This window comes from Sorex araneus, chromosome 8 (assembly GCF_027595985.1).
Source record: "Sorex araneus isolate mSorAra2 chromosome 8, mSorAra2.pri, whole genome shotgun sequence".
Taxonomy (NCBI): Eukaryota; Metazoa; Chordata; class Mammalia; order Eulipotyphla; family Soricidae; genus Sorex; species Sorex araneus.
Window position 1 is genome coordinate 429622 of NC_073309.1, and position 17468 is coordinate 447089.

Consider the following 17468-nt stretch of genomic DNA (forward strand, 5'->3'; position numbering starts at 1 on the left):
CAGGACCACCCAATGACTTCAGCATGGGTCCTCCTGCAGGGATGCCGGCCCAGGATCAGCAAAGCTCCCAACACTGAGGTGGCAGCCCTCAGGGGCTCGAGGCAACATCGCTCCCTCAGGCCCCCGTTCCTGGGTGCAGAACAGGAAAGGGAGCACAGGCTGTATCTCTGTGCTGAGCTCCAGACTGCTCGAGCACCCTCACCGTCAGGCATCACATGACCCAGATGGTTCTAAAGGCATCATGGGGGAGGAGAGACATGGTCCCGGATTAAAGCACTTATTCGATCCCTAGCACCACATGTGGTCCTCTGAATCCTACCAGGAGAGACCCCTGAGCAGAGTCTGGGAATGACCCAAACCCAGAACAATAAAAACATGGAAGCTGTTTCTCCATTTCCCTGGAAAGCAGGGTGCAGGAGGGCACACCCAAAGCCACCACATGATATCGATGTGAACAGAAAGATCAGCAGCTGCTGTCAAGGGAACTGTAGCCAACCTGGGGGGCACAGCTGTTGCCACCAGGAAGAATAGCACCCCACAGGAAAGCTTCAGGCCTGGCCAACGCTGAAGGCCCTGCAGGCTCACACATGACACTGGAATCCTGACTGTAGGAACTCATGCTTGCTCCGTGCCCTGTGCCTGCCTTCCCCAGCAGGCGCATCTCTGTAGAGCACTGGCCTGTCACACAGGTGGTGAAAGGACACCATTATATCTCCTTTAACCCCACTGGATATTCTGAAATCAGGCACACATCCAACTAGGCCAGCAAGAGGGTTGGAGCCCTCGCTGCCCCCCAGACCTGCACATACCTGAATCAAGCCCTACAGAATCACGTAGGTAGGACCCTTTCCTGTCCTGGCCAACGGACAGGAAAGTCTCTCAGGGGCCCCAGACCTAAACCTCTGGTAGAACACAACTCCGTATGCAGCCTCCTTCCGCCCATGTGCCCTCCCACACACACACACACAGGTCAAGGGAACAGCCACCTGGTGCCATAAGGAGGCACCGGGGGACGCCCTCCTGCCCCACCACCCCAGCCAGGAGCAAGCTCTGAGCACCAAAACAACAAAAATTAAATAATAAAAACAGTAAGAAACCAAAATGGGCAAAAAACATCTAGACATGTCTAGCTCACAGATACACACGGAAACACTGGGCACTCAGCACTGGGATGAAGAAAAGCAGATAAACATAGCATTGCCAGGACAGTTGGGAGACTTCTCTCCAAGGCCTGGTCCAAACTTGGAGGACAGAGTTCCAGGAGTGGGTGGTGGGTGGGGACTTGCTCTAGGCGGGGAATGCAAGGTGGGCAGGAAATGCAAAAGAAATTTTTTTGCATAGAAAATGCTTCTTGGGGCTTGAGCAATAGCACAGCGGGTAGGGCATTTTGCCTTGCACGTGGCCGACCCGGGTTCGAATCCCAGCATCCCATATGGTCCCCTGAGCACCGCCAGGGGTAATTCCTGAGTGCAGAGCCAGGAGTAACCCCTGTGCATCGCCGGGTGTGACCCAAAAAGCAAAAAAAAAAAAAAAAGCTTCTATGGAAAGTGTCAATTTCTTAAATATGAAAATGTAGATTAGGTACTTGCTTTGTACAGCTGCAGCACTGGTTCGAATATCCAGCACCACATATGGTCATGAGCACTGCCACGGGTCACTCTTGAGAGTCAAGAATAGTTCCTGAGCACCATAAGTTGTAGATCCAAAACCCCAAAACAAAAGGAAAATGGAGTGCTGGAAAGAGTTCCCCAAAATGAACACAAGTTTTTCATGCCAACCTGAGTTTGTTAGCCCTGAGCATTCCCAGAACCAACCCCCTAGCACAGAGCCAGGAATGGCCCCTAAACACCACTGGCTGTGACCCCAAACCAATGATAGTAAATTCTAAAAGTATAAGCGGGGTAAGGGATGAGAAGTACAGCAGTTCGGGTGCATGCCTACAATGCTTCCGACCCAGGTTTGGACCCAGAGCACATGGTTCCCAAGTGTGGTCCTACATACAGTCCCTGTGGCACTAAGGTCTCAGCCAGAACTGTCACAGCAGCAAGAAATAGGTTAAACCATCAGTTGCAGACAGCATAATTTACTGGAAAAAACAAGAGATTCTACTGGGAAACAATGAAATGGCAGCTGCAGAATCTGCTCACAGGATGCAGCCTGGACACAGGCCACAGTGAGAACAGAAAAAGTCGCCAGAATCCCCTTCAGAGTTCCGAGGGGATATGGGGAGGAAGCATAGGCCACAGCGGAGGAGACACGGGATGCAGGAAGGGGCCACAGAGACATGCAGGCCTGGTTGTGTTGGACCACCTGTCCAGCTGCTGGCACTATGCTGCCCTCCAAAGGGATCCCAGCACCACCCGCCCTTCCTTATAAAAACATCAGCACCACCTCCAACTTCTGCCTGTGCCCGTGCCTACCAGTTGCAATTCTTTCAGTTCTTCCCAAATAAACTCACTTTACTGTAGATACGCTGGCTTTTGTTTGGTTCCTGAGACACACCCGCCATGCTCAGGGGTTTTTCTTATCTCTGCACTCAGGAATCTCCTGGAGGAGTCGGGGGACCATATGGGATGCTCAGGATGGGACCCTGGGTCGGATGAGTGTAGGGCAAGCGCCTTACCCTCTATACTATCATTCTGGCCTCATGGATTTTTAAATTTTACTTTAAAGTGAACTCTAAAATAAAATGAAAATAGGGACTTGCACATATTTATAGCAATACTAATCACATTTATGCCTAAAGTGAACACACAAAACTGTCAACAAATGGACCAGAGGTGACATCTGAGCAATGGGATTTCACTCAGCCACAAAAAGAAATGGGATCCTGGATCACGTGAAAATTGTCATGCTAAGAGGAAGAAGCTGACAGTATGCTACAGGGGCCCAGGTGGTCTAGGTTGGGGGAGAAGGGGCGGAGTCCAGGGAGTTGATATTGGTGCCAAGCTTTTTCCACCCATAATAGTGCTCTGAAACTTGATATAAAGATAGTGGTACCATAGAATGTTCGGGGTTTTTTATGTTCCATCAACGACACCAACTTTTCAAACAAATGATTTTGTTTTGTTTTGCTTTGTTGGGGGTGACACACCCAGCGGTGCTAAGGAATAACTACCGGTAGTGCTCGGGAGACCGTATGGGATGCTGAGGCTCGAACCCGGGTCAGCCACGTGCAAGGCAAACGCCCTCCCCGCTGTACTTGCGCTCTGGCCCCAACAAATAGTAATTCATAAATTCAATCAATTTCCAAGTATTAAATGGGATGCAGGGTAGTGTGGCTTGGCGGTAGAGCATTTGCCTTGCGTGCAAGAGAAGTGTTGTGCCCGCACAGCAGCTTCACAAAGCAAAGGGTGGACACAACCCAAACAGGCACCGCGCAGGGTCTGTCCATCCTCACCGAGGACACGAATGCGGAAAACGAGTGTGACCTGCGTTGTGCCAGGAGTGGCCCAGAGGGGCTCAGTGGACCCTGACCGCCAAAGAGGAAATTTCCTGGGGAAAATCACGAGGATCCCCCCCACTCCTAAGCGCGGAACAGCGGCCAGGGCAGCCCTCGCTCCTGTCCACGCTCAGGGCGCTGGCTGAACGGCCCGTGTGCGACAGGGCTGCGGGACGGACGCCTGAAGCCGCACCTTTGGCCACTCACTCCCAACCGCCAGGTGGCAGTAGGGCCGCGCAGGTCCGGGGGACTGCGGGGGTCCCGAGAGCGTTAGGACGTGGACCCCAGTGCCCGGCCAGCAGCTTCTGGGCACCGGAGTCCACGCCCTGCACCGCACCTCCGGGAAAGCCCACAGGCCCCACCCCGACACGCCCCGCCCACCACGAGGTCAGGCCACGCCCACACCTCGGCGCCCCGCCCCCACTCGAGGATGCGGGCCTGTCACGCGCGGTGGACGCAGCCGGACCGCGGCGCGAGCCCCTCCCGCAACCTCGTACTAGCTCCCAGGACGGACTCCTCCCCCTGCCCCTCACCTGTCCAGAGCCGCCTTGCCGCGCCGTCAGTCCCGCCCCAAGAGCCCGCCCCAACGCCCACCTCGGGTTTGTCCCCGTAGTTTGCCCGCACAGGCCCAATCAATGCCTCGCCGACCCCTCTGCCCCCAAGTCCTGCCGAGCGCCGGTTCCAGGCCCCGCCCCTGCCCCGCCCTCGCCCCTCAGGCCCCGCCCCCTCCGGCAGGCCCCGCCCCCGCCGGCGCCTGGCGGGGCTCAGAGGCGCTGATGGAGCGCGAGGGGCGGCTGCTTCGTGCGGCGGGCGGCTTCGGCCGGGCCCGGCGCCTGCTGGCGGCCGCGTCGTGGCTGCCGTGCGTGGCGCTGGGGCTGGCGCTGGGCTCGGAGCCGCTGCTCTACGCGCTGCCCCCGCACCACTGCCGGCCGGACCCCGCGCTGCTGCCGCCCGCCCTGCGCGCCCTGCGCGGGCCCGCGCTGCTGGACGCCAGCGTGCCGCGCGTGGGCCCCGGCGGCGTCCCGAGCCCCTGCCTGCTCCTGCGCTACCCCAACGGCACGCGCCCCTGCACCCGGGGCTGGCACTACGCGCTGCCCGCCGCCGGCCTGCTGAGCAGCCCCGTGACCCAGGTGGGACCCGCCGCCCCGCCCCCTGGAGACCCCTCCTTGGTCCCCGGTCCGCTGACGCGCCGCCGCCGCCGGGCTCTGCCCGCGCTCCACTAGGTCGCCAGCCCGGCGGCCGCGCTATCCGCGGACGGGGAAGGTGGTGGGCTGGACGCTGCTGCAGGTGGTGAGCTGGGCCTCGGGTCTCGGTGCTCAGCCAGGTGAGGCCCAGCTCCAGGGAGGGCCTGTGCCAGCTGGGGTCGCCGCTCTCACCCAGCAGCCTTGGCCAGTACCTCTGCCCCACACCCGCCCCCGCTTTCCTGGGGGAGTGAGGGTGAGGAAAGAGGGTTGCCACATTCCTGCCAGGACCTGCTGGGCCTCTCCGCCCCCCTCCCCTGCCCATTTCATCACTGCAGGCCCCCAAGAACAAGGCTCTTTAGACGGAGGCGAGAAGCTGCGGGTGGGGGCACTGGCCTGGAGCTGCCTGTTCCCGGACCACTTGAAATGAACAGGCTGGGAAGCCCTGGGCTGTGGCCCGCAGGGGAAACTGAGGCAGTTTGGACCATCCCACGCAGCCTTGCCCAGACCTCAGGGGGAAGCTGGGAGAGCCCTGTCCCCAGAGCAGCTGCCAGGACGTGGGTCCCTCTGGCCTGTGAGAGAGCCCTGCAGCCCCCTGTCCTCCCTCCACAGTGGAACCTCGTGTGTGAGGACAGCTGGAAAGTGCCTCTGCAGCACGCGAGTCACCTCCTGGGCTGGGTGCTGGGCTGCGTCGTCCTGGGCGCAGCCTGTGACCGGTGAGCAGCACCCTGGGCGGGACAGCATGTGGCCGCTGCCCGCCGCCCTGACCACTGCCCTATCCTGCGCTGCTGCCCGTAGGTTCGGTCGCCGTGCTGTGTTTGTGAGCTCCCTGCTGGGGGCTGCAGGCCTGGGGGCCACGGAGGCCCTGGCCAGCAGCTTCCTGGCCCTGCTGGTCCTGCGTCTGCTCCACGGTGGCACGCTGGCGGGCGTGTTCCTCGCCCTCTACGTGGCTCGTGAGTGCTGGGGGTGCCTGCTCAGGTGGGGGTGGGCATCCTGGTCATCAGTGCCTGCTCAGTGCCCTCTGCGCAGGCCTGGAGCTGTGTGACGCCCCCCACCGCCTGGCCTTCACCATGGGCGCCCGCCTCTTCCTGGTGGCCGGTGTCCTGCTGCTGCCTGGCCTGGCGCTGCTGGCCCGAGACTGGCGTCTCCTGCAGGCCTTCAACGCCCTGGTCATGGGACTCCTGCTGCTGTTCTGGGGGTGAGTGTGAGTCCAGGACCTGGGCCGGGGAGGGCCTTACCACAGTCCCCCGGTCACCACCCAGATCACCACCCTGGCCTGCCCTCAGGTTCCCGGATCTCTTCCCGGAGTCTGCGTGCTGGCTGTTGGCCACGGGGCAGCTGGCCCGGGCTAGGAAGATCCTTCGGCGTTTGGCAGAAGCCAGTGGGGTGGATCTGGAGGACAGCTCGGAGGAGGAGGAGAGTTCCCTGACCACTGGTAGTGACCCTGCTCCCACCGGATAGCTGGCAGGGTGGGTGCCACGAGGCGTGGCTCTCCCTCAAGGCCGTGTCCTGTCTGGGTGCAGACCTGGACGTGCTGTCCGCAGGGGCCCCCCGGCACCACTGTTTCCTGGAGCTGCGCCACACCCGCGTGGTCTGGAGGAACGGCCTCATCCTGGCCTTCAGTTCGTGAGGAGGGCAGCGAGAAGGGCGGGAGAGGATGGCCGGGCCCACCTTCCCTTCACCCGGAGGCCTGGCTGGACCCCAGCTCTCCCCTCCCTGCAGGCTGATCGCTGGGGGTGTCCGTGCCAGCTTCCTGCACGGCCTGACTCCATCATCACAGGCCTTCTACCTGCCGTTCTTCCTGACTGCTGGTCTGGATGCGGCAGCTACGCTCCTGCTGCTGCTGACAGCTGACCGCTGGGGACGACGGCCACTGCTACTACTCAGCACCTTAGCCACAGGCCTGGCCTCCCTGCTACTCCTCGCCGGGGTCCAGTGTGAGTACCATGGAGGGGCGGGTCATGTCCCATGGACACCCACGCGGTCAGGGGCAGGCCCGGCTGAGCTGGGGGTGACCACCGACAGTGGCCCACCACTGGAGGGGGAGAGCTGGCAGGCTGGCCCCGAGGAGGGTGCTGGGGTCTCCCTAACCCTTGCCCAGGAGCACTGAGGACCAGGCCCTCGGTGGAGGGGTCCCCGGGCACTCCGAGGCCCTGTGGGAGCCGGGCTGCTTGTCCCCAGACCTACCTCGCTGGACGGTGCTGCTGCTCTCTGCCCTGGGGCTCCTGGCCGCGCAGGCCCTGTGGGCCCTCAGCTGCTTCCTGGCCGCAGAGGTGCTGCCCACCGTGCTCAGGTGAGTGCCTGCCCTGCGCGCGCCCGGAGGGAAGGTGTGCCCGGCGCGCGCGCCAACCAGCCTCGCTCTCCCGCAGGGGCGCGGGGCTGGGCCTGGTGCTGGGCGCCGGCTTCCTGGGCCGGGCGGCCGCGCCGCTGGCCGACGTGCAGGGCCGCGGCGGCTTCTTCCTGCACCACGTGCTGTTCGCCACCTTCGCGGTGCTGGCGCTGCTCGTCGTCCTGCTGCTGCCCGAGAGCCGCGGCCGCGCGCTGCCGCACTCGCTGCCCGACGCCGACCGCCTGCGCCGGCCCCGCCGCCGGGACGTGCCGCTGCTGCCCGCGCCCGGCCGGCCGCCGTCCACGCCGCCGCGCTAGGGCCGGCCATGATTAAAACCTGTGCGACACGCCCCGCCTGGACTGTCCCTCCGCCGCCCACCCCCGCGCACCGCCGCGCGCATCACGGGACACGTGGGCGCTGGAAAACGTTTTATTGCTCTCGGCAGAGGGTCCGCGCGCGCCCTCACGAGGGGCCGTACAGGTCGGCCAGGCGCGCGAAGCGGGGCCCCCAGTCCCGCAGGCAGCTGTAGTCCTGGTCCTCGTCCCCCAGGCTGGACAGGAGCGAGCTCAGCGTGCCGGCCACCGAGCCGTCGCCCTCGTAGTCGTAGATGAGCGCCGTGTCGTAGGGGGGCACGCTGGGGTCGGTGTCGGCCGCCTGCAGGCCCTGCGGGGGCGAGGCTCAGTGAGGGGGGGTGCCCGCGGCGGGGGGTCGGGTTGCTTGGGCAGATGGGGCAGGGGCGCGCGCGCCCGAGGCACCTACGTCACTGATGAACTCCTCGATGTCCCCGGGGTCCGCGGGCAGCACGCGGGCGGGCTGGGGACCCCCGCGGCCCAGGGGCGTGTCCCTGCGCAACGGCGCCCGCCCCAGCCGCGCGCTTGGGGCTGGGAGCCCGGCCGGGTGGCGCAGCTGGTCCATGTCGTAGGCGTCCTGGGGTCCGAGAGGGACTGAGTTGGGGGTCACAGCGGGGGTGTTTTCTCCCAAGAAAGTGGCCATTGGGGTGGGGGATCTCTGGGGCAGAAGCGGCCGGAGGCCAGTCGGGACCCAGAGTGCTGGGAGTGGGGGTGGGGCGTCCCGGGGGGCCCTATCCGGAGAGGCCGCAGCCTCCCGCCCCCGCTCACCTGGTCCTCCTCCCCGCCTCCCTGCTCGTCATAGTTGAGGATGTTGTCGCGAAGGTCGTCCCTCAGCCCACTCGGGGGCACCTTGTCCCACGAGCGCTGCCGGACGCGCACCAGGAGGGCGGCGAGCAGGGCGAGCACTAGGCACACGGAGGGAAGCGTGGGGCGCGGCCGCGGGGTACCGGGCAAGGAGGGGCTGCGGGGGAGGGGGCTTGGCCACTCACGGAGCAGCAGGATGAGGCTGGCCAGCACCACCACCAGGGCAGCCAAGCTGACCCCCGCGCCGCCGGCCCGCAGCGCCGAGGCCCCGGGCAGGCAGGTGCCGTCCTGGCCACAGCGACACACGCTCACGTTCAGGGCCTGCTCGCGCTGCAGCGGGGGCTGTCCCGAGTCCTGGAGCAGCAGGCTGAGGGGGTGCAGCCCCTCCTGGACGCGGCGCCGGAGCTGCAGGCGGGCGTGGCTCACTGCGGGAAGGGGGGCACTCACTGAGCGGGACTGAGCCTCAGTTTCTGCTCCAAAACTGCCCTGGAGTCCGTGTCGCACAGTGAGGGCCAACAGACCAGTGACCCCAGCGCCCAGTAACCAACCCCACCCAACCCCGTGCCACGCTCCGGATCCCAGGCTGGGAAGCTTACTGTTAATCTGGCTGAGGGTCCAGTTCTGGGCCAGCCCTGGCACCCTGGGACTCAGCTGAAAGTGGAAGGGGGCTCCATGGGGAGGCATGTCCTCGTCCACGGCCCCCAGAAGGAGGCCAGAGCCCAGGTCAGGGGTACTGCACAGGCTCGCTCCTGCCAGGGCCAGCTCAGGGGCATGGTCATTGACCTCCAGGATCTCGATGGACAGGGTCCCGGTGGCCGTGCTGGGAGGAGACGCTGTGGAAGAGAGGTGGGTGGGCCCTGTGCTCTCAGAGGCCCCTCCGGCCCCCCGCCTGGCCACAGCACCGACCATCGTCCTCCACCAGGATGACCGCTCTGTACCACCCGCCCTGGAGGAAGGGCGACTGTGGGCTGAGTTCTCTCTGCGTCTGGATGCGGCCTGTGGCCCCGTCCACCTGTAGCCAGTCCTCGGGGTCATAGTCTTTGGTGTACCTGTGGGCAGAGGAGGTTCAGGTGGCCAGTCTGGGCAGGGCTCTCGGAGCTGTGGTCTCCCATGAACAGCCACACACATGCAAGCAGCCCCTGTCCTCAGAGCCCTCGGGAGGTGGTCGGACGTCTCCACGGGCCCCCAGGACCTACCGGAGCCTCTGCAGCTGGTGTGTGTCGGGGTCTCGGGCAGAGAAGGTGGCCACGGGCGTCCCTGGGGCTGCCCCCTCAGCCAGGCTGGTCCGCAGCGGGTTCTCCTGGAACACTGGAGGCTCGTTCACATCCTGCACACGCACGCTGACCCTGGCCTGGCCCCGTTCAGCCCTGGGCGTGGCCGCCTGCAGGGGTGCCTCGTTCTGCACCCCGATTTTGAGGTAGTGGTGCTCACAGCTCTCATAGTCCAGGGGCTGCGGGGAGAAACAGCTGGTGCAGAGGGCCCTCTGGCGCCCCTGCGCTCCCCCCCCACACTGACTCATGCGCTTAGCCTGGGAAGATGGGACCCTTGCAGGGGTGACAGGTGGCGGGTCCTGCAGCTCAGCCCCTACTCTGACGGCACTCCGGGTCCCGGCGGCTAGGCCGGGGACTCACCTTCACCACGGACAGCACGCCCTCATTGGTTTTGGGGTCTGTGCGGATGCTGAACTGCCCGTGTGGGTCCCCCTCCAGGATGGTGAACCTGGCTGCCCAGTTGGGGGAACCAGGCAGGTCCTTGTCCTCCACCTCCAGCCGCCCCAGGTCCACGCCGCTCACGGCCTCAGTGGCCTGCATGGAGAACTACGGGGCGGGGTGGAGCAGTGCCCTGATGAGGGCCAGGTACTCCCAGGCCGGGGAGGCCCCTCCCAGCGCTGCCAGCCCCGCCCCGTTCACACGGCCCGCCTCCAGGAGCAGAACTGCATGGTACCTCATCCCTGGTGAAGCTGGGGGCGTTGTCGTTAATGTCCTCGAGGGTTATGACGGCTGAGGCGGTGGCCGTGAGGCCGTCCCCAGACATATCTGCCACCTGAAGGGTCAGGTTGTACACGGCGACCCCCTGGGGGGACGGGACACCGCATCAGGTGGGTGGTCTCTCCGAGGCGGGGCTCTGGCGCGCGCGTGCGCGTGCACGTGTGAGTGTGTGTGTGTGTGAGGGGCCTCACCTCGCGGTCCAGGCCCACTTGCACAGTGCGGATCTCCCCCGAGACCCCGTCGATGCTGAAGAGCGCAGCTGCCCCCTGCTCCAGGATGGAGTAACGCAGCACTGCGTTGTCTGTCTCGGGGTCATCGGCGTCTGTGGCCTCAGCCCTGGTCACATAGGTGCCTGTGAAGGACAGGCACATGGGTGATGCTCGTGAGACACCCCACGTCACAGCTGCGTCCTGAGCAGGCATGTTGCCCAAGTCTTCGCCTGAACTCAGATGCAGATGCACACACATGTGCAGAGAGCATAGCAATGCAGTGTGCACATGTGCATGTGTGCACATATTGTGTGTACATACCACCACATGCACCTAAAGTACACAGCCCACTTGTACCAGAGCACCACACTCACACGCCTTCCTGCACAGCAGTACCCCCAGTGTGTACACACATGGCATGCAAACGTGTACAACATACTGCGCGTGCACACGTGTATACACACAACACACACATATTTACATACACACACATGCACACCTGCCACCCTGCCTACTGAAAGATCTGGACTGTCAGTGGCCACTCCTGGGTCCTCAGCAGCCTCAAGGCCCGTACAGAGTGACATCCAGGAGCCCTGGGGGCAGGAAGGGGCAGCACCCCCGCTCCTCACTGATGTCCGCGTGGCATGGCCGGGGCACGTGCCGGCTGGGGACGTGTGCCCAGAGGCCTCTCCCCAGACCAGCAGCAGCAAGGGGTGGGAGCACGCGGTGGACACACACAGCAAGGGGTAGGGACAGGGCCCACTCAGAGAACGCTCAGCTCTGCTGTGGATTCCTGACACACCCGCCTCACGCCACGGCCGGGGAGCTAGGGGAGCCCCCACATGAAGGACCATCCTGCTGCTCATGTGGGCTTTCAGGCACCGCACCTCCTCCTGAGGCCCTCCCAGAGACAGGGCCCCGGGGTCTGTCTGCCGGCTCACCGGGCTCGGCGCCCTCCAGCACGCGTCCTGTGAACACTTGCTGGCTGAAGACTGGCCGGTTGTCATTCTGATCCACAACCACGATCTCCAGGTCCGTGGGCTCTTCCAGGGCGGAGCCTCCCAGGTCCAGAGCAAAGGCCCGGAGCTACCAGAGCAGGGACAGAGCCGGCAATGACCCAAGCACAGCGGCCACCAGCAGGGTGCGCCAAGGGGCAACAGGCACAGGCTCACCGCGGGAATCGCTCACTAGGGGAGGGAGCAGGGACAGGCCCCACGAGGCTTGGAGGAGACCAGGAGTCCGCGGGGAGCTCAGGGAGCTTCCGACTCTGCACTACCCAGACCCCGCCCCTGAGGGGGCGGAGACGCGGGCTTCAGGCCCCGCCCGGCGGAGGCGGAGCCGCGGACGTCAAGCCCCGCCTCTTAGGTGCGGAGCCGAGGGGTTCAGGCCCCGCCTCTCAGGGGCGGAGCCGCTGCGGCAGGCCCCGCCTCTCAGGGGCGGGGCCGCGGGCGCCCTGCTGAACCCTCGCCCGCCCCCGGGCCCAGCCCGACTCCCCTCCCCGCGGCCGGGGGCAGCGCACCCTGAACCGGTCCGTCAGTTCCCGGTCTAGCACAGCGTTCAGGAAGACCCGCCCCGAGAACTTGTCGATGGAGAACACGCCGCGCGGCTCCTCGTCCACGCCGGGCCCCTGGATGCTGTAGATGACGCCGCCCAGGGGCTGCTTGTCCGACTTGATCTGGAGGGCAGGAGGAGGGTAAGGGGCGTCACAAACGGCCCCCCAGCCCCTGCCCGCCCGCCCGCCGGCCGCCTCACCTGCACCAGGGGGTAGGGCAGGCGCTTGTGGTTCTCGGACACGCTGATGGGTGGGATGACCCAGGCCCTGCGCGCGCGGCCCTGCGCGGGTGCGCGGCGCCACAGGTACAGGGTGCTGGGTCCGCTCGGTCCAGGCGTCCCCTGTGACAGGCCCAGGCCCTGCTGGAGACACACAGCACTGACGCCCAGGGCAGGTCCCTTCCCACCTACCCCCACGTGCGGCCTCTCCAGGGACCAGGAGGCAGGGCCAGAGGTTGGGACTCACTACCCAGAGGCAATTCTTCCCCCAGACATGAAGGGCAGCCAGGAGCAGCTGGGCCCGGGGTAGGAGCTGAATTCCAGGGTGGGTGCCGGCGAGGCAGAACCTGGGGTCCATGTGGTGAGGGACTGAATCCCTGGGGGTCTCCAGAGGTCAGAGGAGGGTCCTCACCCCATGCCCACCCAGCCCTACCTCTGCATTACAGGAGAGGACAGGGCCACCGGGTCCCCACCCAGGGTCAGGTGTCCCTGGGGGAATCCAGCAGGCCCCCTCCACAGTGGAAGGCCCTGGGGGGGCCTCAGGGCAGGAAGTGCCCCCAGCCCGCCCTGCTTGCCTCACAGGCAGGCCCTGAGCTGAGCCCAGCACGGCCTCTCCACGGGGCAGATGGCATCCTCACACCTGTCAGCAGTGTTCAGGGGCCAGCCTGCTGTGAGGACATCCCTGAAGGAGGAATTTGCGTCCCACCCAGCCAGAGAGCAGTGAGACTGCTTGACCTCAGGGTCCGGGAACTGTTTTAGAAGTGAGCAGCTGGGCATGTCTAGAGGGAGTCCAGACAGGCATACTCATGCTGCACTCAGCCACACAGTCACAGTCACACACACACAGTCACATACTAACATGCACATCCACGGTCACACACAGTCACACACACAATCACATATTCACGGGGTCACACAGCCTCATACACATAGTCACACACATAGCACATACTAACGCACATAGAGCCACACACAGTCACACACATTCACATACACACATATATTCAGTCACACATTCAAACTCCCATACACAATCACACATATTCACAAACACATGCACACGCATTCAGTACACACATTCACTCATACACATTCACATACACATTCATGCAGTCACATATGCACAGTCACACATGCACATACAGTCACATATGTGCGCACATATAGACATGTACACAGTCATGCTCTCACAAGCACATACACATGTATATGCACACTTGCATACACACATGCACGCACACACACATGCACATGCACGCATGCATGAGCTACAGCTCTGGGACCTGCACTGCTTGGGCAGCTGGTTGGTGATGACGGGTGACAGGGCAGTGGGGCTGCCTCTCAGCAGTGCTCTGCTGAGCACTGGGTGGCACTGGGCCTTGAGCGAAGGGTCTGAAAGCCTATAGATACCCACCACTGCCCCTCATGGGGGCAGCCCCCAGGCCCCAGAGTCTCTGGCCTTGGCCCAAGCTGGGAGCTGGGCAAGACGACCACCTCCCCAGGCCCTGCCCAGGCCCTTTCCTGGGTACTTCTCTGTGTCAGGAAGTCCGTCTATGGCAGTGGTCACCTCCTATGGCTGGGTGAGGCCGAGGAGATGCTGCCCACTGCCCTCAGAGTTCAGGGCCTGAGTTGACCCTCAGCCTTAACCTGCCCTGGGGCTCATGACTTTCTCCAGCCCCACTGACTAAATCCAGCTGCTCCCAGACTCCCCTGTTACCACCAGTTCCCCGTGACTCTGGAAGTGGGGTCCTGGGCTGCACGCTGGGCCCTAAGCTGGCCTGCTCCTGGGAGCTCTGGGAGGGACATTAGAGCTTCCTCTCCAACCAGCGGCACCAAGAGGACGGGCCAGCCCAGGGGCAACAGAGCTGAGTGTCGGGGACCCCTGAGCGCTCCTGGGTTGGCAAAAGTTGCAGGAGGCGCCCCAACTCTGGAAGGCAGCTGAGCCGGTGGGCGCCCACGGGGGAGATGGGGACTTCCCCTGGTGGCAGGGAGGGGGTCGCCTAGGGGCAGGTGGGGCTTCCTTGGGAGCAGATGGAGGCTCCCGGCCAGGGGGCAGTCAGGGTGCGTCTGGGAGGCAGAGGGGGGATGGAGCCCTTCCGAGGCTGGGGTGCAAGGCTGGGCTGCCTTTAGGGGGACAACAAGTCTGACCTAGGACCCAAGAGAAGGCTGGGGTGTGGGGGCTGGGGGACAGGTCAGAGCCAGAGTGTCTCAGGAGGGCCGGCGCCCAGGCCAGCCGCATTCCTGGAGGCAGGGGCAGAGGCGCAGGAATGCAGGCCTAGCCCGCACCCCAAGCAGCGTCCCCAGCTGCTGCGCTTCAGGGGGCCCTGAAGCCTGAAACCGCCTCCTTGCCATGCCCCAGGACTGGACCCCACACCATCTGTGTTCCTAGGGAAGGCGCCCAGCTGCCCGGGCTAGCAGGCCTCCCTGGCCGAGCCTCGGGGCCTAGCCAGGCTGCCTGTGTCCGGGAGGGCTCAGGCGACACAGTCCCCCCGAGCCAGCCCGAAAGCGGAGCCCTGGGGAGAGTCACAGACGTCTGGGCTGGGGCAAGGGTCAGGGGCATCTGCTGCGGGGTCCAGTCCCCAGCATCCAGAATGGCCTTGCTGAGACTGTTGCCAGAAGCCCAGAGCGGGACATAGTCCATCCGTGGTACCACACCCCTCCTCCAGGGGTAGGGGATAGTTTCCCCACAGGACCCCCGGCCTTCCTGGAGGAGGCAGCAACTGGCTGTGTGGGTCCTTCACACGAGCTGGACGAACCCCAGCTCTAACGAACCCCAGCCTGGGCCAGGCGTCGCTGTGGAGAGGGCCCTGCTCTCCTGCCCCGTCCCAGCCCTCCTGGGCCCTGGCTGGGTTCCTGTGATTGATCCGTGCAGCCCCTTTCCCTGGGAACCTCAGCCAGTGCTGGCCCCAGGGTGCTCTTGGGTCCCCAAGCCAGGCCAGGGTCCTGGGAGGCGCGGGGGAGGGGTGGGGGGCTTACCTGGGCCAGCAGCCCCAGCAGGAAGAGCAGCACCGGGTCCATGGGCAGCAGGATCGGCGGGCAGTGTCCCGCGCGATGACCAGGGCGCCCGCTGAGTGACAGCACGTGTGGGGGGCGGGGCGCGGGCTGAGTGACAGCGCAAGTGCAGTCCCGAGCGGGAAGGGCAGAGTGACAGGTGCAGCTGGGGTGCAGGCGGGGCGAGCTGGGGGAGGGGCCTGGCAGGCGCCTGGGGCGGGCGGGGCAGGGCACGGGGCTGCAGCCTGGCGGGGCAGGCTGGTTCCATCAGGTCTGTGTCCACTTGGCCTGTGGGTCGCTCTCCTGCGCGGACGGTCAGGCCCCAGCCGGCTCCATCCCGGCAGGACTCACTGCCATGTGCCCAGTGGAGACCCCTCCCCAGGGCCCTCCCCAAAGGCCCCTGGCAGCCTCCTCCTGGCAGGGCCAGCTCAGAGTGCGGCTCACTCTAGGCTGCTCTCCAGGCAGATGCCGATGTGCCTGTGAGGGGAACATGTGTGAACACTGGGAGCATAATGTGTGCTTGTGTGAGCATATGTGTGAGCATGTGCATGAATGAGTGTGTGTTAGCATGTGTGTGCCTGAGAGCATGTGTGAGAATGTGTGTGTAAATGTGTGAGAGCTGAGCATGTGCATATAAGAGCACATGTGACTGTATGCACATTGAAGTCACGTATGAGCAACACTGTTAGAGTATAGTGAGCATGTGCAAGGGCATGTTCATGTGTGTCAACTTGTGTGCGTGTGTGTGAGTGTATGGGCACATGGGCATGCATGTGCATGTGTGTGATGTATGTGAGGGTTGTGTGTTCTTGTGTGGGGGCACACGAGCATGCTTGTGCATGTGTGTGACGTGCATGAGAGCTTGTATGTACGTGTGTGGGAGCACACGACCATGTTTGTGCATGTGTGTGATGTGTGAGAGAGCTTGTGTGTATGTTTGTGGGGCACATGAGCATGCTTGTGCATTTGTGTAGTGTGAGAGAGCCTGTGTGTATATATGTAAAAGTGTGTGGGTACACAAGCGTGTGTGGGCATGCCTTCTTTGTGCTCCCTGCCCGGCCCAGCATGGACAGGTGGACAGGGCATGGATGGGCACTGCGGGAGCCCCAGGTTGCCCGGCCAGCAGGGGCAGCGCCATCTGTGCCCTCGTCCTGGCTGGTGTGGGTGAGGCCAGGCTGCAGGCGGGTGTCTCCACAGGGTCTGTGTCTGGGCCTCACTATTTGCAGTGCAGGCCCACAGACCCCCCAAGGCCTCCGAGGTGGGGTCATATAGGTAGGCAGTGTCCCGGGACGGCTTCAGGCCCTTCCCCAGCCCCCAGAGGGAGCCCGTGCCCCTCTCCGGGTCTCCCCACTGAGACCCTCAGCTCTGGCCAGCTGCCCCGACAGGCCAAGGGAAGCTGCTTTTTGTCAGTGTTTTCTTTTTTGGGCTACACCTGGTGGTGCTTAGAGGTTACTCCCAGCTCTGCACTTGGGGTCCCTCCTGATGGGCTCGGGGGACTCTATGCTCCTACTCTGGCCCCACAGAAGAGAAACTGAGGCGCCAGCCCTTCCACACCAGGAGGAAAGGACGTGAAGGTGCAGGTGAGCCTATTCAAGGAGGGGCAGGGTGGGCCCAGGCTGGGCAGCGTTGCCACCATGCGTGGCCGTGTCCTGGCAGGCTGCCAGGATGAGGACCTTGACCTGGACTGCGTGTGCGGAGCCTGGACACGCTACCAGGGCCTTTGCTCAGGAAGCGCCTGGAGTGTGGCCAGCAAGGGGCAGTGTGGCTGCAGTTTCAGAGGGTGGAGGAGCAAGAGGGAGGGACAAAAGGGATAGGGAGAAGGGGGACAAGGGGGATGTGGGACTGGGAGGGGTGGAGAGAAGAGAGGGGCAGGAGGGGAGGGGAGGGAGGGAGAGGAGATGGTGCAGGGGCCGGGTGCAGCCGCCCCACTGAAGACCCCTCTTCCCTCCCATCCAGCCAGTGACCTGCTCCTGCAGAGCTGGCGACGGGGCGCTCATGACCACTGAGCACATGCGTGGGACCCGCTGTGGGCTTGAGAGTGGGTTGTGGGTAGGACCTCAGAGGGCACTTGATGCTTGTTCACTCCACAGTGCTCACCCGGGGGTCACCCCAGGGGCAGGCGGCGCACCCTGAGGCTGGGAAGCGACTGGAGAGCCATGGGACCCGGGCGTGCTGTGGGTGCAGGCGGCCCCCAGCAGGTGCCCACCCCGTCACCCTCCCAGAGGCGGGCCATGCCCGGTGGGGGGTCAGCACGTCCATCCTGCTGCGGGGGAGTGGCAGGCAGTACCCCCGTGGGGTGGGGTCTGGCCCACCACCCCATGCAGTTCACCTTGCTCCAGCACAGGATTGGGGGGTGGGGCGCGGGGCTCTGAGCTCCCGGAGTCTCCCCTCCTTGGGCCCGTCA

General features: G+C 64.1%; 2 protein-coding genes across 2 annotated transcripts; one reads left to right on the top strand and one right to left on the bottom strand.

Annotated features, from left to right (window-relative positions):
• The first annotated feature begins 4218 nt into the window (after window positions 1-4218).
• On the top strand, window positions 4219-7269 carry SLC22A31 (solute carrier family 22 member 31). The gene is made up of 9 exons (XM_055145941.1): window positions 4219-4572; window positions 5236-5339; window positions 5422-5576; window positions 5653-5821; window positions 5910-6058; window positions 6147-6249; window positions 6346-6560; window positions 6805-6916; window positions 6993-7269. The coding sequence occupies exons 1-9, from the start codon at window positions 4219-4221 to the stop codon at window positions 7267-7269; spliced, it is 1638 nt and encodes a 545-aa protein (XP_055001916.1).
• Window positions 7270-7376: 107 nt separating this feature from the next.
• CDH15 (cadherin 15) lies at window positions 7377-15091 on the bottom strand. The gene is made up of 14 exons (XM_004600801.2): window positions 15050-15091; window positions 12056-12214; window positions 11823-11978; window positions 11245-11389; window positions 10286-10446; window positions 10051-10179; window positions 9738-9923; window positions 9303-9556; window positions 9013-9155; window positions 8703-8939; window positions 8292-8531; window positions 8071-8207; window positions 7712-7879; window positions 7377-7615 (listed from the first exon to the last, which is right to left on the bottom strand). The coding sequence occupies exons 1-14, from the start codon at window positions 15089-15091 to the stop codon at window positions 7415-7417; spliced, it is 2358 nt and encodes a 785-aa protein (XP_004600858.1). The 3' UTR covers window positions 7377-7414.
• Between the last annotated feature and the right edge of the window lie 2377 nt (window positions 15092-17468).